Raw genomic sequence first — 25,647 nt, 5'->3', positions numbered from 1 at the left:
AAATGATTTACAAAAAAAAAAAATTCAAATACTCTTTTTCGAGACTCTATGTAAAACAGGCTAAAATTTCTTTTTTCTCCTCAGATCGTAAAACTACAACGTCTAAGAATTTTTGGCCTAAATTGTATATATCATATATTATCTTTGAATCAAATCTATTATATTTGTTTGTGTTATTATAGATCAGAGAAACGATAATTTCTTAAAGGAAAATGAATATTGAATAATAAAAATCGAGGTCATTCGATAAGGAATTTGGAATTTGATATTATTAAACGCATGTAACTACGTAAATCGTGGTTTTTTTTTTTTTTTTTCAAATATCGTACGATAATTATATTAATTCTGTTGAAATTTAAATATGTTGAAATAATAGTTGTAAAAAATTGAAATTACCAAATCGTAACCATAAAAATCGAGGATAATTTTCATGAGTTAAAATTAAAGGACCACGTTTTTAAGAAACGAAATGAAATGCCTACGTGACCATCCGCACGTGTCAAAAGGGAAAGGAAAGGGAGGAAAGAGAAGAGGGAACGTGGAAATGAGGGCAAACATATTCTCTATCATAAACTTCTCGAATTAGTTTCTTCCAATGGTTCTTTCTTCCTAATGAAAAACAAAATTAATCATGAAGATTAATGATTATAATTACGTTACAGTTATAAAGTCCATTGTAATAAAAATCAAAGAGCATAGATAAATAAACAGAAATAGATAAATGAAGGAATTAAATCGACGGATGAATGACTTATCGATTATTTCTTATCAATGAACTATAAACAAAGATCAACAATCTGAATTAACGAGATAATAACACTGAGCAATCATTTCCTTTTCCTTCTCCTTCTCCTTTCTCCCCTCCCCTCTCTTTTTACATTAAAAATTTCTCTCTTGAAAATTCTCAAATAGAATTGCAATTGTTTCTTTTTATAGTTAATCGATCAATGTAATTGAAACGAAATTGCAGATCTAATGTTCATATTTATTTCATCGCCGTTACGATTGTTCTTCTAATCAAAACAAAATTATAAAATCAATCGTTTTGTTAATACTATTTCTTAATAGTATTTCTTAACGTTAATAGTATTTCTGTTGATAAATGAATAACTAAAAAAAAGTCGAGCGATATAGGAAAAAAATTTGTGGCCCTCCCGCGGAGACGATCTCCGACGGAGGCAATCTCATTCCAGGTTAAAGTTCAATTTTATCCGTCGAAAAAGTACAGATAACTTATGTATATTGTCTCCGCTAATAACACTGTCTTATTAAACGATGACGTACGAAGGAGCGAGACAGCGAGAGGGAGAGTTAGAAGGAGAGTTTATTAATAGAAAATCGTTGAAAAAACTTTCGTGGTTTTTATCGAATTGTTCGATTTCTAATAATAGAAATAAAAATGGAAAAAATGAATAAATAAATAAATAAATATATATATATGCATATAAGAAACATATGTTACTATAAGCATGTATTCTCAATACGTTGTCTCTTATCAAACGTTGTCTTATCAATGAAATTATCGCCAAAAATAAAAAAAAAAAAAAAAAGAAAAAGAAAAAAAAAAGAGAAAGAAAAAAGAAAAAATATTTTAAATAAAATATTAATACTGTTACGAATTAACCTAATCATATTCAATCTATTTTTATGGATTGATTAAGAAACGTTATATCTTTATAAATAAATCTAATCAAATTCGATATATTCTTTTTATAAATTTCCTAAGCAAATATTACTTTTTAGGTATAAAAAAAAAAAAAAAAAAAAAAAAAAAAAGAAAAGAAAGAAATTTAAAGATTAGATCAATCTACCATACAATCGATATTTTAAATTAATAATACGCAATCAGTTTGAATCGAACGACTAATGAAGGTTATCAATGTCGGTAAAGATCAGAATACATCATAATTATAAACTGGATATTTGCGGTAGTATGATGAAGAATCCATTATGTGTGTGTGTGTGTGACAGAGTGAGAGAGAGAGAGAGAGAGAGAGAGAGAGAGAGAGAGAGAGAAAGAGAGAGAGAGAGAGTGTGAGAGAGAGAGAGAGAGTGAGAGAGAGAGAGAGAATGAATGACGCTTGTGAATACACCCTCTGCCTACTATTTATCTATTAAAAATAAATAATAAAAAGTAAAAAGAAAAAAAAAAAAAAAAAGAAAAAGAAAAAAAAAGATAAATTATATGACAAGAAACAAGATAGAATGAAAAAGAAAAGACTATATGCTCATTAACTACCACATGTTGTTTCTTGTAATAAACGTATTCCTCTTAATAGTTAAATAAATTCCTCGACCTATCCTATATATATTAACTTTTTTCATTTCTTTTCTGTAATAAAACACTTATTACCAGTTATCACTGAGAATACCTGACAGGTTGAGAACACGTTTCAATATATGTGATTATTATACACATACATATATAATATGTATACATACATACATACATACATAATATGTATGTATACGTGTATCAAGAATTGTGATTGGTTAATTAAACTGACAAAGTCGTTTGATATTCCGGTGCCGTTCCGAAAACTAACCTAAAATATTTTTGCTATATAACTATCTTCTTTTTTATTAAATTATACGTTTGTTTAAACGTATATATGTATATTTATTTTGTGTACACGTTTACACACACACACACACACACACACACACAAATGGAATTTAATTTTTTTTCTTACCAGCGCAAAATGCCGAAAATACATGGACTATCGGAGTGTCTGGAGGTAGTATTTTGTTAAAAGCAATTTTGCTTTTCGAATATGCACAAAAGTAGATCGCCCTGGAAGGTGCTACACCAACGAGATTTGGACCAAGACCCTGGAAAAGGGCACGTACACCCTCGTTTTTAATGATGTACCTTATACACTGGTAAATACCGGGTGTCGGATAAGCATGTGGGCCACTACCCGATGGTGTCGACACGCCACAATGGGAGAGAGCCAGGAAGGAGCACCTGTAAAAGAAAAATAAAAAGAAAAAAAAAATAAATAAATAAAAAAGGAAGAAAATAAAAAAAAAAAATAAAAATAAAAATAAAAAATTAAAAAGATAATCAAAAAATGTTCAATCGTGATTTTAGTTAAGACAAGTTCAACATTCGATTAAGGTCTTTTTGATATTTTACTTTGATGTAGAAAAATTAGATATAAAAATAATAATTCATATAGGTTATGTGTACTGATAGGTTAACACATCTATGTTATTTCTAAATTCTTTTTTCTTTCATTTTTTTATTCATTGATAATTCTGCTCTTGTTTATGATGAAAAGTTAAGAGTAATGTAAAAGAGATATATATTAATCAGTAGTTTATATATAAAATTATTTTTCGAATTAAAATTTTTATATGAAAATTAATCGATAATACATTTATATGTGTTATTACATGATATGATTTCTAGATCTTTCGAATTAATATTAGATATTCATATATATATATATATATATATATATATATATATATATATGTATATATATATATAATACATACATATATAAATACATATATAGTTATTACAGGTTATGTACATATAGGTTAAGATATTTATGATTTTGAAATTTTTACCTTACACAACATTTAGTTTATTTACTTATGACAAAATTAATTAGGTCACTTATATGAGATAATTATTACGTATTTCGATAAAAGAAAATCTTACTTATTAACAAAAATTAAATATCAGTTTATATAAAAAATTCGACGTTAACCTATATCGTAACACTTAAGGATTGTTTTTATAATCACCTTGGATATCCTCCTGTACACAATCTCCTCCTTTGTTCCGGTGTTGGAAAACTCTTACACGTGACATGACCGGACGTAAATTCTTTATTCACTGGTGGCGGTTGAAAACCAGACGAAGAGGATTGTAAACGCGTCTTAACCACTTCGAGAGGACAGGTCACTATGGCTCCTGTTGTACCAGCAACACTGTACTCAACAAGAACAACAAACAAACGAAAATAAAAAATAAAAATAAAAATAAAACGAAAATATTATGTCTGTTCATTTTCAATAGAACGAAATCGTTCGATGTTTCTAATGTTTACTTCGAGAGAGAGAGAGAGAGAGAGAGAGAGAGAGAGAGAGATCAACAAGATGTAAACAAGAAAAATAATATTATGATTTTCTAAGAACGTAGTATAAAATTACGACGATGATTATCAATTTCAAAATATGATCTTCAAAGTACGATATAAAAAGTATATCAATAATAAATCTTTCGATAATTTTTCGTCCAAATTGATAAAACAAATTATATCACTTCGATATTATATCGAAATGATAATATAAATAATAGTTGTTAGATGAATGTTAGTGATTAAAATATTTCATAGACTGAAAATAATAAAGAAAAATTTCTATGAGAAGACCTGACATCGCGTCAAAGTTATTTACTACAAGCTATAAATGTATATGTTAATGTATACGAAAGGAAACGACCGATAAACACGACATTATGTAGTATATATATATATACACATAGTGTACAAAAAAAGGTCTATACGTTCAATATATTCGTTAGATATAAAACCACTTTACATGCCAAATTCTTACATATATTATTATATCATTTTCGATAATAAACAAAAAATTATATTTTATATATATATATATATATATATATATATATATATATATATATATAGGCCCACTTTGAAGTAAATATATTTAATTTAGAATATATACGTGTATAGAGATAATTCTTAAAAAAAAAAAAAAAAAAAAAAAAAAAAAAAAAAAAAAAAAAAGGGGGGGAGAAAAAAAACATGTACATATACGTAATAAATACCGCGTGTTCAGAATAATGCGACACTATATATAAAATATTATGGCGAATTTTGAATTGTGATTGGCCCGCACAAATAACAGATGATCATACACATACGTTTCTACAATTCATCTTATCGCTAAATTTTAAAGAAATTTCTGAACAGATCATTAATTTCTACGATCCACGTGTTGCGTAATGTTTTTTTTTTCTCTCTCTTTACTTGCCGCCCCCTACGAACCACCCACGATGATTCGTTCGATTCGCACGATTGGTTCGTTGACCGATAGATTATGTTTAAAGTTACGATTTTTTTTCACGATAAATACGATTCCTCCTCATTATACACGAGCTCACCGAGATAGTGATAGATTGAAAAAATCAACGTAAACTTTTTTAGAATATATAATACTAGCTTACGTAAAGATATTTTGAGAATGATTACATCTAATTAACATTTTCTTTTATCCATTACTTTCTGTTTTTCTCCGTTTTCTTTCTCTTGCTTCTATGGAAATAGTATACGAATTAATATATATTGCAAATAATAATGAAAAATCTAACCTAACCTATATCAATCCAATATTTATGTCGAGATCGAAATCAACGAAACGAACAAATTTATAGATTAAATTAATTAAAATATTCAATTACACGAATAATTAAAAGAATTATTGATTATACTTGTAACGAGGATATCGAAACGGTTATAGATATTTGTTAATCATTTACAATCTAAATACGCAATTTTTATTAAGCCGGTTAAATAAAGCTGCATGCGCAAGTACAACGTAAAAACGCATATTAGACAGCAAACGGTAAATCTTCAAATTACCGAAAAAAAAGGAAAAAAATAAAGAAAAAATAAAAGAAAAAAATAAATAAATAAAAAAGAACAAAATTTCCACATACGAAGCTAATACAATAATTTAAAGTATGTATGTATGTATGTGTGTGTGTGTGTTTGTGTGTCCGTTTTTCGGCGTTACGAAACGAATGATGAAATAATATTAGGCAAAATTGTTTGCAAGCGTAATTCGGTACTACATGCACTCATGTCTCTCTAGATATGTAAAAGTTCATATGCTGAATAAGGGAAAAAAATAAAAAAATAAAAAAGAAAGGAGAAGAGGAAAGGGAGACCGGGCCAGACGTTATGTTTCGGAATGTAATAACCAATCAGATCGTTCGGTTCACGCGAACGAGTTGTTCACACTGCGCAACAGAATGCATCGTGTGTACATACGTATACACACATACACACATACACATACACATATGTAATGTGAAATGCGTATGTAACCCCGACGATTGAATATGAATGAATAACGAATGATTGCTAATGATTCGATTATAATCAAGAAAGATATTTATATATAACGCAATAAAAGTTTTATGAGAAAATTGATAAGAGAATGTCATTTTATTAGATCTAATGAGTCGATAAAACTCACCCTCCGGCAATGAGATGTATCGCTGTGTCGCGATCAAACATCCTTCTTAGAAACGAATTCGGTAACTTAACAATCTGGGTATCATGTACTTTTGTAATAATGATAAATGGAAAAATTTGATGTATTAAAAAAAAAAAAAGAAAAAAAAATAAAGAATTACGAGTAGAACTAAATCGCTCGAACAACAATCACTTTTTCACCAAAACGTTCTTACAAATCTCACTGATGATTTATGATAATTATCTCACACACCTTACAGAAATATTTATCTGATATCAGTTTTCAACACGATGTCGACCGTACACGAGGTACAAAGCAAATTAATAACACTAAATTAACCGCACACGAGCAGAACTACTGTAATGTACGACCGTTTCAAAACAACTGACTGGTGCGCACTACGTTTCATATGCCGCAGCTCCTTCCCCTCACCTCGCGCCTTCGATTAAACGAAAGAACGTAGAGTGGGAGAACTTGCCGGGTTTTGATTTGCCAGCAGAGAGCGCTAATGATGCGTCTTATCAAATTCAAAAACACGAGTTTGTTTTATGTAAATTTCTTTTTTATTTTTTCGTTTTTTTTTTTTTTTATTACTTATATCGTTACGTACGAATAAATAGATTAAGAATTATTGTAAAATACTTAAAATACGTAATAAAATTATTAGTCAAATATTTCTCCCTTAGATTTTGTACAATGAATATTATTACGTGTAATAAAAAAATAAAGATGGCTTTTTCTTCTTTTTTTTTTTTCATTTTTTTTTCATTTTTCTTTTCATTTTTTTTTTTTTATTGTTCCAGCACATCATCTTTCTGCTTTTCGATGGCATAATGCATTGCTCTCAAAAATTGAGCCAATGTAGATTTTTTTGAATGTATAAAAAGAGCTTTTGCTAAAAATGGTATTTTTTTTAATGTACGTCCACTTAGTCCATAACTTTGTTTACTGATTTCCAATAGCATTAAACAGCGCTTTGTCTCATAAGTTTCTTCGTAACCATGAGCTTTAAGATAAGCAAGATTAAATAATTGTTCTTGTTCTATCAATCCAGTCTGAAAATTTTTAACGATCAGTCTATTGTAAATATATACGAAATTATTATATGATATAAATATTAAATTAAATACCCTCATTAATTCTTTTATACAGGCACTATATATTTTGTATATAGAATCTTCTGTGGGATGGCCGATATATTGTTTTATATCTGCACGGTCTACAAATGCTAAATCAATAGCTTCAGTCATATTACTTGTTGTAAGAATTAGAACATTTGGATAATGTTTCATTTGATCCAATTGGGTAAGTAAAGCATTTACTACACGTATGGAGTCTGTAGGTTCAGTACCATTAACACAGGATTTACGAACATGTGCCAATGATTCTACTTCATCGATTAAAATACAAACTAATCGATTAGAATCATTGTGAAGAGTTTTAAGCTCATCAAATAATTTCATTACCAATTTTCCGCTCTGAAATAGAATAAATTTTTTTATAATATATGTTTTCTTACATAACTTTTCATTCTTAGGTCAAGATCAAATAGATAAAAAATTTACCTCAGAGAACCATTTTGAAAATAAACTGTGGCTATTTATTTCTATTAAATGCACAAATGTAAAACGATGTCCAAAACGAATTGCAATTTTTTGTGCCAGTGCTTTACACAAGCTGGTCTTTCCACTGCCTGGAGGTCCATGTAGTAATACTACTTTGTTCCATGATATAATATTAGGATTTATTTTATTATCAGAAAATATTACTGCTGTTTCCACAAAATTTAATAACTAAAATAATAATATTAGTTAAAACAAATATATTTAAACAAAAGATATAAGAATAAGTGCCAAGCATTACATTTTGCTTTATATCCGAATCATAATACATGTTTTCCCACAAATAATGAAATTCTTTAGAAGGTAAAAGCCATTGATTTGCCGCTGGTAATTCTTCATTACCATTTTCTATCATTGACATGGCTGATTCACTTTCTGTCATTCTATATATGTGATATTGTAAATTGACTCCAGCAATTTTCATACGAGTTTTCTAAAATACATAAGCATTATCAAGAAAAAACAAAAGAAACAAAAAAAAAGGGGAAAAAAAAATAGAAATTAATCTAAATAATAATGATACAATTACTTATTGAAATGTTGAAACATACTTCATGATTACAGGCACATGATACAGATTCAATATGATCTTTAGCATGAGTAAATAAGACATCCGGTAATTCTACATCTAATAATACTTCCTCCAATTCTATAATTTTATTATGTACCATTGCTCGTATTTCCTCTTCTGACAATACACTGAGGGAAAAGAAGATATATATATATATATATAAAGATAAACTGTGTGACAATAATCATTTATAAAAAAATTAATAATAAAACAAACAATTAATTATAGCCTTAAAATGCTTTTACAAATTGATATATATATATATATATATATATATATATTTATATATATGTATATAAGTTTAATAAAAAAAGCCCTGTACAAATGTTGCAAATAGAAAATGACAAATATAATAAATAATTTTAAGATTGTTCTTACCTCTCAGATTTTTGTAAGATTTCAATATGTAATATATCAGTTGCATCCATCGTTTATTATTATTATTTTATGATAAACGTTATTCAACCTATTAAAAATATTTCACTTTTGATAATAAACACCGTAATAGAAATTATCGATTACAACAAACAATACTATTATTGTAGATGATCGATTATAAACTATCCTTTGTTCCCTTCCTTCTTATGCCACCTTGTCCCGTTCTTTTCTGTTACTTTTAAACCGCAAGTTCAAATTCATCGCGCACGGATCAAAATGTGTTAGACAAGGAGAAACAATGAATGAAAGCATAGTCCAATTGGTGAAATGAAAAGAGAAGGAAAAAGAGATAGGAGTGGGGATAGAGACACGTGAAGTTTGAACGCAAAAGACATTAGGTCTCATTCGCAAGCGTCATTTACGTAAGGAAGCGTCATTTTTCTCTTCGTATAATTAAATTATTTAATACGGATATTATTTTATTCGATGAATATCGACATCGCAATTTAATTATTTTCCAATTGGGGAACAATTTTTAAATAATATTTTTTATATTCGTCGTTTTTTTTATCACCACCGGAAACGCATCTAGATTGAATAACTTCGTGATTTTATTGGACGCCAGGGTGTTCATATTTTTATAAAATAAGCAACGGACAGAAGGAATTTAACGGATTTAACTCGACGAGCGTAGTGTGACAAAGAAAATGTTATTTGAAATGTAGTTAATCTAATTGTGACAAATTGTTACTTAATAAGTAACAATTAATATAATTAAATATTTAAAAAAAATTGTTCGTTAATAGGTAATAAAATTTTAATTAAATGAGCAGTATGTCGGAGGAAGATGAACGTAGAAAACGTTCATTGGAAGCTGGGAGAGATTTGGTATGTTTATAAAAATCATCATTTATTTATTCTTCCTTTTTTTTTTTTTTTGCAAAGACAACCTTTTTGTCGTTATATGAATATATCTTTTGTTGCCTCATAAAAAATATTATATCTATAAGAGCACATATGAATAATGCGTTTGAAATAACGTTATCTTTTTATAATTTTGACATTTGCTTCAAAAATTATTAAAATATTTGTAATGACAATAGAATCAGAAACATAAGGAATATAATAAGATCAAGCTCATATATTTGATCTTTTAATTGAATTATTTCAGTTGGAAAAATATAAAATAGCACGGTCAAATAAAACACAAGGAATGCATTATGTTCAGACAGATGAACAGTCTGATGAAGAATCTTATCATAATGATAAATCAATGGACCAAAGAGGATCTTTTGTAAGATTAAATTTGTTTATTTTCTTTTAACATTTATATTCTTTATTACAATCTGATATGTGTATTTGTGTGTGTATATATATTTTCTTTTTTTTTGACATCTTTATGTATTATAAGTGTCATGTATTTTTCTTTTTTATTTTTTTTTTTTTTTTTTCTTTCTTATTATGATTTATTTTAGATAAATGAAGTTATGTCTTCAAGAGATGTAACACAAAGTAGCGTTAGTATGAGCGAAGGTGAAGCAGATAGAGATTTAGAGGGTATGGCAGGACGTGTAGCTGAATTAGAAGAACTATTGCAAGGGAAGGAAGCCATTGTAGCAGCATTAAATGCAGAAATTGATCATCTTAGAGGAGAAACATCTTCTCCGAACTCTTCGCAAAGTCATAATAGCAGTATTCCTAGTAGAGATGTAATATGTTTATATCATACGAAAGTAAGCCAAAATTAAATATTAGATTTAAATGAAAATTTAATTTAACTAATATGTTATTGAATTGTTCATTTATTTATTGTATTTGAATATCTTATCGAATAGTTACAAGAATTTGAAAAAGCAATAAATCAAAGAGATAATTTAATAGAAGATTTGACATCTTCCTTGGAACAAGCATTGTCTGCAAGAGATGCACTTGTGGCACAACTTAATTCTTTAAATTCAGCAAGAGAATCTAGCCCAAGAGGCATGCATAGTATAAATTTGCAAGAAAAAGTGAGTTAAATATTTTTTTTCTCTTTTTCTTTTTCTTTTTTCTTTCCTTTTTTTTTTTTTTTTTTTTCTAAATCATTGTTAGTTAATACTATAAGAAATATTTCCTTCTTTCTAGATCGACATGTTAGAAACTACTTTAACCAATCAAAAAACTGTCATAAGTAAATTAAATTCTCAATTGGCACAAATTCATAAACATGTTCAGACATTAGAAATGGAAAAGGAAACGCGAAATGCCGAGATTAGTGATTATAAAATACAAATTAATAATTTGAATGAACAAATTCGCGTTGGTGCTGCTGAAAAAAATTTAAACATTGCAGAGATGTTGGAACAACAAAAGCAATATGAAGCACGCGTTGATAAAATAAAACAAGATATGCAACATATTTTAGAGAAATTCACAGCTGAAACCAATACAAATACTGCTAGACATCAGCAGGAAATAAAGGTTCGTTTATATATATATATAAATAAAATTTATATATATATGTAAGTAAAAAGTATCTTCAAAATACATTGAATGTAATAGTATTTTTCATTTAAATAATATGCTTTTAATTCTTCTGTTTAGGATTTATCAATAAAACATGAAACTGAATTAAAAAATATTTGCGTGAAATATGAGGAACAATTGCAGTCATTGAAAGAAGAAAATAAATTATTAGCTGATCGTTTAAATAAAGAATTACCAGACTTAGAAAGTAGACATGCCAAAGAATTATCAGTTTTTCAAGCACAGTTGGCACATTATAAAAAAACCGTTGAGACTTTAAAACTTGAGTTGGTAAACCGTTCAGAGGCTCAAAATAGAGCTCAAGCTGAAGCTGATATGTTTAATTCCAAACTTGAAGAGCTTCAAGTACAAGCAGAGAATAACCGTCGCTTGCAGGAACTAAATAATCAAAAGGAGAAAGAATTATTGAATGAACAGATTGAATTGCATAAAATTCAATTAGATGAGATAACTTCGAAATACGTAGCTGCTACCACTGTATTAGAATCTAAAGAAAGTATTGAACGTTCATTGGATCAGGCATTAATAAATGCTGCTACATTGAAACAAGAAAATGATGGATTGAAATTTCAATTGGATGATTTATCATCTAGATATTCAGCAGCTCAATCTCTCATTGAAAATAACCAAGCGCACGAGCGTACCATGAGTTCTAGAATATATGATTTAGAAAAATCATTGTCAAGACTCAGTGGTATAAACGTTAGTATGCTTAGTGAGTTTAATGAAACTACTTATCAAACTTTCGATGAGGTAACTATTAAATATCAATTAACAAAACAAAGACTCGAGGAGAAGGAACAATTGGAGAAAGTATTACTAGAACAAATACAAAATTTGGAAGATAATGGATGTAAAATGAAAAAGGAATTGGAACAGGCTAATCTTATTAATAAATCTTACGAGAAACAATTAAAGGATACGAAAAATATGTGCGACAAATTAGAATCTGAAATGATATCTATGAGAGAATCAAATTTGACGAATTATGTGCCTTCGGAAAATATTACGAGTAATGATACTAGAAATATAAATGTCATAGATAAAAGTGATTCTATTGAAATGCTTCAGAAACTAACGATGTATGAGAATGAAATAAAAGAATTAAAACGTATCGTAGAACAAAAGAACATTGAAACTACAGATAATACGAAAAAACTAAATGAACTGGTAGAACAAATGAAACATTCGGAGGATGAGTGTAAACAATTAAAAAATGGTTTGGCAATAGCTTGGGCACAATGTGCAGAAGTTGAGGAAAAATTAAATCAGACATTGGCAATGCAAGACAGTACTATAGACATATCTTTACCATTATCAGAATTTTGTGCAGCTTTACCTAAACATTTTGGATATAATAAGACTACTAAAGATTTTACAAATGACACTCAAAATTCGTTTAACGAAACTGATAATTTAGATGTTATTAAGGAACAATATGATGAGAAAATAAAATCTATGCAAAATGAAGTGAAATATCTTACGCAAGAAAATGAGAATATGTTTAAGGAAATGGAACATTTGATAGAAAAGCAATCAAATTATGATGAGATATCAAACAAATTACATCAGTATTGTGTGTTATGTGATAAATTAGAATCGGAGAAGCAATCTTTATTGGATGAAAATAGAAAATTGAAAGCGGATTGGGAAGAAATAAATGTATTACATAAATCGTTGGACGATTTGCAAGTAGAAAAGAATAAATTGCAAAAGGATATAGATAATTTGATTGAACAGCACAAACATGAGATAAGTGCTATTAAAGCAGATTGTTCGAAGGAATTAAAAGCAATGCAAACACTTTTACTTAATGTGAAAGAAGGGAATATCGGATTGAATGAATTGAAGAACGAATTAGAAATACGTCATGCTAAAGAGATGGAAGAATTAAGAACATATTTTGAACAGAAATGTTTGCAAATGGAAAAACAATATTCCGAGGAAGTATTTAGTCAGCAATCGAAAAAAATGTCCGATAATGACAGTGAAATTGAAGAATTAACGGAAGATGTATATTTTGGAGGTGCAGGAGATTGTTTAAATGTTGGAAACGTATCTGGACATCACTCTAGAAGCGGTACACCTGTTACCACGACTAAAGAAATAAAACATAAAATTTCTAATGAGGATTTGTCTAACGTAGAATCAGAACATGAAACAAGTATTAAGACACTAAAACAACAATTGGATAAGAAAAATGTTGAAATACAAAATATAAAATTATATTATGAAAAATTATTAGAGGATCAAAAAGAAATACACAGGAGTCAATTGAAGAATGTAAAATTAGATATTGGCCCTTCATTTTTACCAAAACCAATTGAACAGGTAACATATAAATATTTTCTTATATATAATTTTTATTTCATTTATTTTATTTTTTTTCCTTTCTTTTCTTTTTCCGATCGAATATTTTGACAATGCATTGTATTGTTTTAAAGCAATGTTATGTCCATAATTGCACGGAAATGATAATTTTTATATATATATATATCTATATATTTATTAATAAAAACTAATATAAATGTTTGCTCCATTCGAAAGTTTTACATGTTGTGGAAAAAAAAAAAATGGCTTCAGGACTTTCCAGTCTGCAATTTTTGTATATATATATATATGTGCATGTATTATTATGTATGTTTTATTTATGATTGTGTCTTTTCTTTAATTTTTACTATTAATAAGATCTATAATAATAATAATAATAGTAATAATAGTAATAATAAAGTTAATGTATTAAAACTAAACCAAAGTTTTTGTGTAACTAACACATTATCATACGGCATGTTCTGGCATGCAGTGTTGTCAAACAGAGTTTGATACAAGAACACTGGAAAATGGTGAACTATCCAAGTTGCAAGCTGCCTACAATCATCAATTAGAAGAACAGGTGGCATTAGCTAAACTTGACATTGTCAACGCTCTTCAGGAACAAATTCAGGTAGCCTCAAGCCACCTGCAAATATTTAATAGCTCGTTTATACATATGTTTATGCACGTTTACAATGAAATTGTTTGGAGTAATTAATTTTAAAAACATTGTTATATTTTATATCATTGTACAGGCACTTTTATTAGTTGAAAATGACGGGGAAGATAATTGGCCATCCGAATTAATAACACTACGAGATAAATTAACTAATAACGCTAAGCAACAAATACAAGAATTGAAAGAAAATCATGCTGCCGAGGTGCTTCGTTTAAAAGAACAATACTCTTACAATTTAGCTCAATTAATTGAAAATCATAAAGAAGAAATTCATAAGATTAAAGCTGGGATGATGCCTGAAGATTTTGAAAAGGAAATTGACATTGATAATTCTGTAGTTTCCTTGAAAATTGGAATTAAAGAAAGGTATTGCAATAGTCAATATTTTTTACAAGATATGCAATATACAAATTGTATAAATGATGTATTTTTTATTTACAATATATATTTTTGTCATTTTTTAAAACAGAGATCATTTACATAAGATGTGTTTCACTCTTAAAAATTTAATTGGAGAATTGATAAAATATTTTGCTGTTTGCGAAGAAGAAGTCAATAATACTCTTATCAATGAAGTTTTAAAAAGACAAATACCTTCATTAAATTCAAAAGAAAATATTTCGAGCATAGCAATTGATCATTCTAAAATATCTGAAGTAGACCATGAAAATGAAACTAAAGTTCATCCAAGTACCTCTGAAGTAAAAGTTAAGAAGGTTCATTTTGCTCCACAATCCGATGAAATTATATCAATTATAAATAGCGATAATGAAACATTAAGGGGTATACTTGTTAAAAATGAAGATGTAATAGAAAAATTACGATCAGAATTAAATAACAGCTTACATAGATTAAGAACAGAAAGTGCAGAAGTATTTAATATTTCAATTTCGCCTGACGAGAAATTGGATATATCTTCAAACAATATGTGGAAAAAAAATATTATTGAAGAACTAACTATGAAATTAAATCATACTGAAGGTTTATTATTAAATTATCAGGAAGAATCAGAACAATTGAAAATGAATATTATTGAGCTTCAAAGGAAATTAATTAATGCCGAAAACAAAAAGGAAATTATTACCGAGGGTTATGGTGAACACGACGAAACTAGAAATGACATTACTCTTCAAGATTTTTCACAATTACAAGAAAAAGGTATCAACAAATTTTATTTATTACGAATTAATAGATATTAAATTATAAATCTTTTTATTTTGCGAATGAAAATATAAAATATATAAAATCCTTTTCAGCAAGACATGTATTGTCCAATGGCGGTGGTGAGGGTTCATATTTATTGCAATTGATAGAAGAATTGTGCACACAAAGTGATAAATTAATGGAAGATGCAAGAAAGGAAAAAGAAGATTTGCAACAACAGGTAAGTTGCCTTTATTTCAAGGTTTGTATAATATCAATTGCATGTATTTTTATTTTACTTAGACTTTTGTTATGCTACATATAAGGAATTCATGGTGCATCATTGTATTGGTAGTCTCTTTCTTATATTAGTTTATTTATTTTTTTTTTTATATGTTGCATCTATGAGCCCTAGAATATCATTGTATTTATGAGTATAAAATTATTTCCTCTTGATAAGGTAAGCAAATGAAGTTGTTTGAGTAAAAAAAAAAGAAAACCAGTTTTTTTTTTTTATAATTTGGCATGCACATTTGAAATACAGTCTTTATAATAAATTCAAATCTGCTTTTCAGTATTATTATATTTCCACGTTTGTCTGTAATTATATTTTTCATTGGTACAACATGAAATAAGCAGAGAATTTTTTAAATTATATTAATAAAGAAAAATCTCTATTAGTTTTCATCCTTAAGGAATTAACATTTCATCATTAACAATATATTTCTTATGGATAGCTTTTCCGCGAATATATTTGTAATATAATGTAGACGTGAAATAGATAAATTATGTGGCTTTGAAGAAGAATTCTTAAAAAATTGATTGGCGTTCCGTTGTCTTGCCAGCAGGTGCCTTTAGAAACTACTTCTCCTTCATACATTCACAGGGTTTGCTGTGGAAAGGTAAATTACAGAACAACTAATATTATTAGAAAATTAGTAGTAAATTTATATGCATTTTATATATGTATATACATGTATATATATATATATATATATATATATATGATTAATTTTCTGCAGCAATATAATTATCTCTGTTGACATCATTTTTGAAAATGTGTAATAACATTAAATTTTATTTACGCGATATAAATACAAATTTATTAAACAAAATATTAATATTCAATGACAAGCTTGGATCTCTGATATGCATGCAAAATAAATGTTAGTTTTCATATATATTTTCGGTACAATGCATTGAAAGGTAATTTTTAGGACAATTAAGTTTCATATAATTGTACTTAGATACATTTGTATTTTATCTAATATTTCTTTGAATGCATTCGATGCAGTATGTTCATAGTGCATGATATGTTTTTACTGCATGAAATTTATAAGCGAATGAATGTATTCCGCATAATTTTTCCTTTCATTATTATTATCTTTTTTTTCTTTTCCCCCAAAAAGTCTGGATTATATAAAATTATGGTTGGTACATTAATAATTGTTAAATGTTTTTTTTTTTTTTCTTTTTTTTTTTTTTTTCATGGAGTATATATATATACTTAACATTTTTGTTTTTAAATATAATAAATGTATTAAGTGTTACAGCTTGTAAAAATAGTAACACTATAATCGTGCTTAGATAATAAAATTCTATATCGATTTTTCCTTTTCTTTCTTTTTTTTTTTAAATTGATTAATCTCCATTTTAATCAGGCAATTATTACGTCTTAAATAAATTGTGTATATGTATATATATATATATGTATATTCAATAATATTTATAATCAATATAATCGTTTAGATCGAAGCAGCGGACAAACAATTAAAAGCAACGCGTACATTTTTGGAAGAACAAGCAGCAGAACGTGAGGCTGAACGAGATGATTCTGCCAAACAAATAAATCATTTGCAAGAGCAATTGAAAGAACGAGAACGTGAAAAAGAAAGAGATCAACGTATAACTTCTGAGGTAAATTTTCTTCAAAAATAAAGTTTTTATTCCTGGTTATTAATTTAAATTGAATTAACAGTTCAATGCTTTTTTTTTTTTTTCATGGTGTCAAAAAAGAAAAAAAAAGCATTTATCACTAAATAAAAATCAGTATTGCATGCATTAATTTTTAATGTGGCACATACTTTTTTCGTATATTTCAAATACATTAATTTATGTATCGTATTGCACAGACTTTTAAATAATTGTCAATACAATATTTGCAATGCAAAGTTCGTAACATCTTAGAGAAATAATGATTTCAAAGATTTTACTTTATTGAAATTTTTTTTTCTATCTATTTCTTTATCGTTATGCTTCATAAGTAGTAATTGGTACATTATAATTTTTTTTTTTTTTTTTTAATAATAAAGATATAATGAATTTTTTTTATATCATCAAATTCATATATAAATATAATTCATTTTGCTATACGATCAAATGGAAAATTACTTGATACATAATTTATATATTATAATGATTAAAATACATCCTGATAAAAAAATTGGGTTGGTAATATTTTATTAAAAAAATTATTATTCTCCCAAAAATATAATGAAGATTAGTTGCTTTTTTACTACAACTAATGTCATTATTTATATTATGGTGATGAGGTTGCTTGCAATATGCATTAATACTAATTTTATTAACACCGATTTTTCTGCACTCCTGGTTTTGGTTTTCTGTTTGTTGCACAATGCAGAATTCACTATCACCCGATTCATCGACAGAAATACCTGTGCTTCAAGTAATCGACATCGCCAAAACAGTGAGTGTTACTGTACTTATTTTAAATCAGATAATATTATATAACATAATAATATGATACACAATAAAAATATAAATACGTTTAGCTTCTATATTAATTATATTATATTCTTCAATAATTATATCTTCGAAAATATATTTTTTTATTGATTAAATACACAAAATTTTTTATGCATGTGTATTTAATAATGCAGTAAAAATGAGATGAAATAATTAAAATTAAAATATATGGTTAAAATGATTATTTTCATAAATTTATAAGTGGTATTATGCTTATGTTATTTTTGTTTGCTTTATATATTGGGAAATGCTTCTTTGTAATGTTGTAATAATTTGCTGCTACGGTTTTGTTAACATTTAAAGCATGTCGATGTTCAATAAATTAAAACTTATATATATTATTTAGGTGGAAGCTTTAGAATCACAAATGAGAGAAATGTCCTCTATGATGTCTGATACGGAAGCTAAAAAATCTGAGACTGAAAGTGAACTTAAAGCTGCAGTTGATAAAATATGGGTTTTAAGAGACATTGTACACGATTTGGAGCAACAATTACAGGGAAAGATTGAAAGAGAGGAATCATTGCAACTTCAAATTACACAATTGGAAGCAATAATTACTGCTCAGACGAAAAATCAACAAGATCTTGTACAGGAATTAGATTCCATAAAGATGGGTGAAACGAGTAGACAAATAAATGAACATATTACTCATTTACAGGTAAATTTTAAACTTTTATAAATTTGGTCGATAAAATAATTTTTCTATATTATATATAATAGAAATTAAGAAATAATTTTCTTTGGTATTGATATTAAATAAATACATGTTTATTTTTATAGGAAGAATTAAGGAAGCATAAGTTGAGCTCTGAACACTTTGATGCTAATTCTTCTACATTGAAACAAATGAAAGTTGAACTTAGAGATCTACAACTTCAATTGGACAAGAGAATAAAAAATTTAGAATCTTTACATATTTCTGATTCTACCTTAAGCATCAGTCAAAGTCAGCCAAGCGAAGATGTTTCCATCAGAGAACAAATTGATGCCACTAGATGTCCTACGCCAGATGATCCTACAGCTCCACCAATTTTACCTCTTGACGAAATACTTAAACTTAAGGAGAAAATCTTGAAGCATGCTAGGGTTGAGGAAGCTGCTTTCAAAAAGATCAAGGATTTGGAGATGGAATTGTCAGGGCTCAAAAATCAAAATGAGGAATTACAAGCGGAACAAGAAATATTACAACAAACGGCATCTGAACAATTGTATCAAATGGAAGCAATGCGTGGTCGTTTGGAGCAACAAAAACAAAGTGCTCCGTTTGCTCAAAGGCAAGCAACATCAAGATTAGAACTTGAATTACACGAAGCTAATACCAAGATTCAAGCATTGGAACAAACCATTTCTGATAAGGAATTAGAGGTATTAAATAATGTCATATAATTTTTTACATGAAAATTTTTATATATTGCGTGAAATAAAAGATTATTAAAATTTTGTTTATAATAATTATTTTTTAGTTAAATGATGTGAAGGATCAGCTGCAGAGATCTAATCAGTTATTATTAGAGAAAGAAGCAGAAATTGCAAACGTCGTTCAATTAGAAAGTATGACGATTCAGAAACTGAAAGATCGTTTAACTGTTCTAGAAGATGAGAAGAAGAATCTGCAGGTGATTTAATATAATATTAAGATCTTTAAAAATCAATTTCTTTTTTTCTTTATTACATTTATCATATAAATATAATAATGTCTTATTTCAGTCAAAGGTCGGAATTCAGGAACAAGCTCAATTGGAGTTACCGCAATTAATAGATTCTATGTTAGCTGATAAAAATGAAGAGATAGATCATCTTAAGGAACAGTTAGCTAAAAAAGAGAAACAATTAGAGATCTATTCGTCTGTGACATTGGACGAGGGACAGCTTAGAGAATTAGCCAAACATGTAGAACCAAAAAATAGTGCTCGTACTTTGAGCGACATACTTTCTATTCATTCTGAGTGCGAAGATGTTTCCGAAGTAATTAGATGTGGTCAGAGTTTAGTACAGACTATACCTCATAATATTTCTAGTTTTAAAGTTTCATCGGTTTCTCCATCGTCTAAAGAAGGATTGGATGCATCTGTCATTCCTTTGTTAGAAACTAACAAGATGAGTATACAGGTACCCCCGTTAGACTTAGGCTCACATTCTCAAAGTACGTACAATCAGAATTTACATGTATCCGTTGACATTGATTTACCTAATAACGAGACAGAATCGAAAATATCTAATGAAGACGTTGGAGATGCGATTGATACGAACAAACCATCTGTCGAATCCAAACAAACGATACGTACTCCTGTTAAAAAAGAAATTTCAGGTACGAATTTATTGTACGCGAGTAATAAAAAAATAAACAACGACAGTTCTCAGGATAGTTTCAAATCTTATCGAACGTCTGCGACGCATACACGAGAATTTGACAATGATGAGACGATGCAATTGCAAGTTCAACAATTAGAAAAAGAATTGCACGAGATAAAGGAAGAATTAAATGACAAAATAACGATATTGGAGAAACGTGAAAGTGAATTATTGACATTACGTAAACAACTTAATGAATTGCAATTAGAGCTGAAAGAAACTTGCGAAACTCAGACACGCGATAAGAACTTTTATAAGAATCAATACGAATTGATGCAAGCGTCCGAAAATAAGATAAGGAAAGATTTATTACAGGTGGAAAATACATTGAAATTAAAGAAAAATGAATTGCAGGATATGAAGGATAAAATGCAAACGAATGAAAAGATAATGATAGAATTGAACTCCGAGAATTCTAAATTAAGAGAGACCATGCAAAGTAAGAACGAAGAAATTATGGAAAAATATGTTGCATCGATTCAAGAGAAAGCACGAGAATTACAAAGCCTTCAGGATGTTTTATCGGAAAAGGAAATCACTATTGAAACTATTAGGACAAGAAACATTGAAATTGAAAATGAGAATAAACAATTATACGAATATAAGAAAAAATGGGACCAATGTGAACGAGAACTTATAGATAGTCAAAGTGAAATTCAAAGATTGACGGATGGATTAAACAATAGAGATCAGATTATTAGAAGATTAGAGGAAATGGCAAGACGTAGTAGTTTTTCGGGTACATCCTCGCCATCCGATTGTAAGGATCAGGAGATACATCATCTTCAAGAATATTTAAAAGAGAAGGATAAAGTTATAAGACAGATGAGCGATGATAGTAGAAGTTTACACAGAGCATTAGAAACTATTCAAAGTAAGATGAAGGAATCTGGTAATGTGGTAGAGTTGAGGAAAAAACTTAAAGAGGAGTATAAAATCAATGGAGAATTGAAAGATACAATTGAAAGATTGACTAAAGAACTTGAACTTTTGAGAGAATATTCTGCACGTAAGTTTTTTGTTTTTTATAACTAACAATTGTATTAATTTTTTAAATAATTGATAACACGTTTTTTTTTTTTTTTGGACATGTTCATGTGTATGTATATGTGTGTGTGTGTGTGTATATATATATATTTCTTTTTTTTTTTTTTTTTATTTAGGTCGATCGCAGGACGATACTGATATCGAAGATATGGTAAAAAGAGAACTTAATTTATCAGCTCGTTTGGATAAACAAATTATGAATGCCATCGATAGTGATCGAGAGGAAATGATATTGCAAGGAAGAGAAAGAGAATCTATATCACAGTGTTCATCCCCTTATAAAAAAGGAATCGAAGACAATCAATACGAAATATTGGTACGAAAATGTGCGGATCTTAAATTACGATTAAAACAGGCGGATAAGGTTAATGAGGAATTATTGAAATTGAAGGACGAGTTGGAAATCGAAAAGGAAATGCTTAAGTGTCAGGTAGCGGAATATGAAAATCGCATCTTCCAAATAAAGTAAGAAATTAATTTACTTTCTATTAATAATATTTTTAAGAAAGCAATCAATATATGCATTTCGATGAGCAAATATTTATTTTCCATTAGGTCAGATTTAGTCGAAGAGTCAAAGAAAATAACGGAACTCGACAAGGAACTATCGGGTGAAAGGAATTTAGTACGTTCTTTAAAATTACAAATGGAAAAGAATCAAAAATTAATGCAGTCGGCTCACGTACAAAATAACGAACTCATCGAGGTACTTCTTTTTTTTTCTTATTTGTGTTAATTCCCTTTTTTTTTTTTTTAACCATTAGTTTTATATTAAAAAAAAAAAAAAAAGTCTAGAACAAAATGAAATTTTATTTGTAATTATTTTTGTCGTAACAGTGTCTGCAAGAAAAGTTAAAGTCGTCGCTTGTGATAGAAGAAAAATTGAGAAATGAGATATCATCGATGCGCCAAGAGCATAAAAATTTGGAAATACGATTGAGCTCTATGAGAGAACACATTGAGTCGCAAAAGATCGATCAATTGCCTGGTTTGGTTGATCTTTTGAAAACCGAACAAATGAAGTATATAGCGTTGGTAGAGGAGTATGAAAAGGAACAGAGAAATAATTCAGAATTAAGAGATAATTTGAAGAAAATTGAAACTGAAAGAAATCGTTATGAGAAACAATTGGAGGTTGTAATTGAGGAGAAAGAAAGTTTAGTGAGTAGTTTGGTACTTGTCGAAGGTATTAAAGAACAATTGGAGACCGATCTTAGAAGAATTAAAGAGGAATTAAAGGGAAAGGAGAATGAGTGCGAATGGTTACAGAAAAGGATTAAAACTATGTCCGATGCCGAGGCAAAGAGACAGGATAAAAGGGCTAGCGAGCATTACGAGCTCAAAGGATTAAGGAGGGGACTTGAAAATGCGAGAGAAGTTATAATAGATTTGGAAGCCGATATGAAACAATCGAAACAAGAATTAAAGGAATTTGGAGAGCGTGAATCAAAATTGCGACAAAAGTTGGACAGTTTCAAGACTAAGGAAATCGAATTAATGGAAAAATTAAGTTTATCCAAGGAGGAAGAGAGGAAACAAAGAGAGCTGGCATTTGAATTGCAACAAAAGTTAAAAACTTGTGTTAAGAAAATGGTGGATCTTACGAAAGAATTAGATAATAGATCCGCAAAGGAAAATAACGATCCCGCTAAATATATGAACAGGATTAAGGTAAAAAAAAAAAAAAAGAAAGCTTTTCTTCTTGAATGGTGAATGTTTTATAAATTCTAATGTCGCATTTTTCTCAATGTGTTGGTTGTCATAAATTTGCTGCTTTTTTTTTTTCTCCTGGTTTCTTTCTTTTTTTTTTTTCTTTTTTCTTTTTTTTCTTTCATTTTTCTCTTTCATTCCGTAGGAATTAACTGACGCGAATGAAAAATATTCCAACGAGAAGGATATACTACATTTTAAATTGACCAAAGTTAAACACGACAAGGATCAACTGAAACAGCAGATAAAAGAACTCCAAACACAATTGCAACAGAATAAACATTTTCCGTTAGCGAGTGCAGGTCAATTGGAGAACGTTGATAAGGTGGATACATATTATCATATATTTAATATTTTCTCATATATTTTTTTTTCTTTTTTCTTTTTCATTTTCTTTTTCTTCTTTTTTTTTTTTTTTTGTGCCCTTAATACAATTGTTTATATCCATGTGATATATTTATATACAGGCGGAGCACATTTACAGTAAATATCTTCGGGCCAATAGCAAATGGAAATCGTTGATATATCAAAAACGTTATTTGATTTGCGTTATTGCAAGTTATGAAATTTCGGAGGAAAATACATTTGCGATGCTTGCTCAATTAACGCAAAAGGAACGATTACATGCTAAAAAGGATCATCAACGTAAAAGGCCCATCGTTCGTTTTAAAAGTGCTGTTCTTGTAATAATTAGTATACATCGAATGAAGTGGCTGATAATACGATGGCGTACGGGTAGACGTATAGGTGCTAACATGATAATAGGAAATCAAAATCAATCGTTTGTCCCTCCTATTCGATTTACAACGTTAAATCATTCACCACCGATAAGAGAAAAATCAATATTCGAGTATGTATCATTATTATTAATTAATGTATTATGATTTTTCTTATGGCACTTTTATTGTTTTTTTTTCTTTTTTTTTTTTTTTTTTTTTTTGACAATTCATTTGATATCTTATTGATTTTTGTCGTGGAGTATTTTTTTTTTTTTTTTGTATTCTTTCTTTTGACTTCGTTACTTGTTTTCTTTTTCTTTATTTTTTCTTTATTTTTTTTTTTTTTTTTTTTTTTTTTTTTTTGACTTTTTTCGATCTCTTTTTTTTTCTTTTAGGAAAGACCCTGGCGTTAGCGGTTTCGATCTCGAACAATATTATCAGCGATTAAAAAATATTCAGCAAAAACTTGGATTAGCCGTGATAGAGCCGGGAGCTGTCGATGATAATATATCATCCGAATAGTATTATATATTTATAGTGTGTATTAGAGGATCAACAGGTACACTGTGTTGTTGTTGTTCTTCTTTTTCTTTTTCTTTTTTTTTTTTTTTTTTTTTTTTTTTTCTATATATATATATAAAGCACATACACGATATAAGAAGTTCGTGACTGTGATTTGAGATTAGTGTGTCATCATCATCATATTTGAGAATGTCGCGCTACAAATTGATTAAGGATTATAATAAGATTGCTATTTTTTACCAGGTAGCATGAAGAATTTCCTTATTATATACGCGTCCGTTATCTGTACATTTTGTTATTTCTCATTAGATAATACTTTATTATATCGCAATCGAATAGTTTTTGATAAGAACATCAAGTAAATATTTCATTTGATTTTTCAAACGTGCGATATATTGAATATTAAAGAGACTGTATATAAATTTTAACGTAAACGAAACATAATATCGAGACATAATATTGTTTTAGAAACGGATAAACATATTTTACTTTTAAGAAGAAAGAAAGAAAGAAAGAAAGAAAGAAAGAAAGAAAGAAAGCAAGCAAGAGAAAGCTATAGTTTTTTCTTTTTTTTTTTTTTTTTTTTGTATTTTTTTTATTTCTTTTTTTTTTTTTCTTCATTTTTTTTTTTTCTCGAGAATTTTTATTTCTCTAACTCTTGTGCTCATCTCTAATCGTGTCATTTTACCAAAGCTATATAATTTGTAGGATAATATTTGTTTGTAGTATTACGTATCACAAGCCTCCTGAAAGTGCAAACTTGTGCCTTGTATATTATAATACACGATTGCTATTTATTTATGAACTTTCTCCCTCTACGAAGTTTTTTATATTGTGAATAAAATGTATAACAAGTGAATTTTATATAGGACTCTATTAATAAAAGATACAATAATACCTTTACACACATATATATATATATATATATGTATATATGTATATATATGTATATATATATATATAATCATAGTATATATGTATATATTATAATATTACGATAGAGAGATTTTTGCACCTTGCAAAATTTCATCTTGAGAAAAAACTAAACTGCGTTTC

The 25,647-nt window shown here is 28.1% G+C and overlaps 3 protein-coding genes across 11 annotated transcripts in view; 1 reads left to right on the top strand and 2 right to left on the bottom strand.

Annotated features, from left to right (window-relative positions):
• LOC124950336 (solute carrier family 25 member 36-A) overlaps positions 1-6,615 on the bottom strand; it is a 17,056-nt gene extending 10,441 nt beyond the window's left edge. The window contains exons 1-4 of one of the 2 annotated variants that reach the window (XM_047496869.1): positions 6,493-6,615; positions 6,241-6,285; positions 3,760-3,945; positions 2,694-2,968 (exon numbers count right to left, since the gene is read on the bottom strand). In XM_047496869.1, coding sequence (XP_047352825.1) covers positions 2,694-2,968; positions 3,760-3,945; positions 6,241-6,281 — 502 coding nt within the window. In that variant the 5' untranslated portion in view covers positions 6,282-6,285; positions 6,493-6,615. Of the gene's footprint in view, positions 1-2,693; positions 2,969-3,759; positions 3,946-6,240; positions 6,374-6,492 lie in introns of those variants that run through there. The other variant, XM_047496868.1, reaches the window with a different exon arrangement.
• Positions 6,368-9,233, bottom strand: LOC124950335 (pachytene checkpoint protein 2 homolog). Of its 2 annotated transcripts, XM_047496866.1 has the most exons (6): positions 8,812-9,233; positions 8,414-8,561; positions 8,104-8,295; positions 7,806-8,033; positions 7,371-7,718; positions 6,368-7,295 (listed from the first exon to the last, which is right to left on the bottom strand). In XM_047496866.1, the coding sequence occupies exons 1-6, from the start codon at positions 8,859-8,861 to the stop codon at positions 7,032-7,034; spliced, it is 1,230 nt and encodes a 409-aa protein (XP_047352822.1). In that variant the 5' UTR covers positions 8,862-9,233; the 3' UTR covers positions 6,368-7,031. The 2 variants fall into 2 exon arrangements, with proteins under 2 accessions (XP_047352822.1, XP_047352823.1); XM_047496867.1 differs by lacking the exon at positions 8,812-9,233 and having other exon boundaries at positions 8,392-8,523.
• An 80-nt stretch (positions 9,234-9,313) lies between these two features.
• LOC124950334 (A-kinase anchor protein 9-like) lies at positions 9,314-25,455 on the top strand. Of its 7 annotated transcripts, XM_047496859.1 has the most exons (24): positions 9,314-9,520; positions 9,618-9,699; positions 9,983-10,105; positions 10,287-10,544; positions 10,647-10,820; positions 10,936-11,271; positions 11,395-13,668; positions 14,141-14,281; positions 14,406-14,695; positions 14,799-15,487; positions 15,586-15,713; positions 16,318-16,374; positions 17,222-17,389; positions 18,114-18,179; positions 18,585-18,899; positions 19,022-19,606; positions 19,705-19,857; positions 19,949-21,602; positions 21,757-22,105; positions 22,196-22,346; positions 22,478-23,311; positions 23,496-23,675; positions 23,818-24,200; positions 24,465-25,455. In XM_047496859.1, the coding sequence occupies exons 2-24, from the start codon at positions 9,637-9,639 to the stop codon at positions 24,589-24,591; spliced, it is 9,498 nt and encodes a 3,165-aa protein (XP_047352815.1). In that variant the 5' UTR covers positions 9,314-9,520; positions 9,618-9,636; the 3' UTR covers positions 24,592-25,455. The 7 variants fall into 7 exon arrangements, with proteins under 7 accessions (XP_047352815.1, XP_047352816.1, XP_047352814.1 ...); XM_047496860.1 differs by having other exon boundaries at positions 9,314-9,699; positions 16,321-16,374; XM_047496858.1 differs by having other exon boundaries at positions 9,314-9,699.
• Positions 25,456-25,647: the final 192 nt, after the last annotated feature.

The sequence above is a fragment of the Vespa velutina genome, chromosome 7, assembly GCF_912470025.1.
Source record: "Vespa velutina chromosome 7, iVesVel2.1, whole genome shotgun sequence".
Taxonomy (NCBI): Eukaryota; Metazoa; Arthropoda; class Insecta; order Hymenoptera; family Vespidae; genus Vespa; species Vespa velutina.
This window is presented reverse-complemented; position numbering and strand designations above follow the sequence as displayed.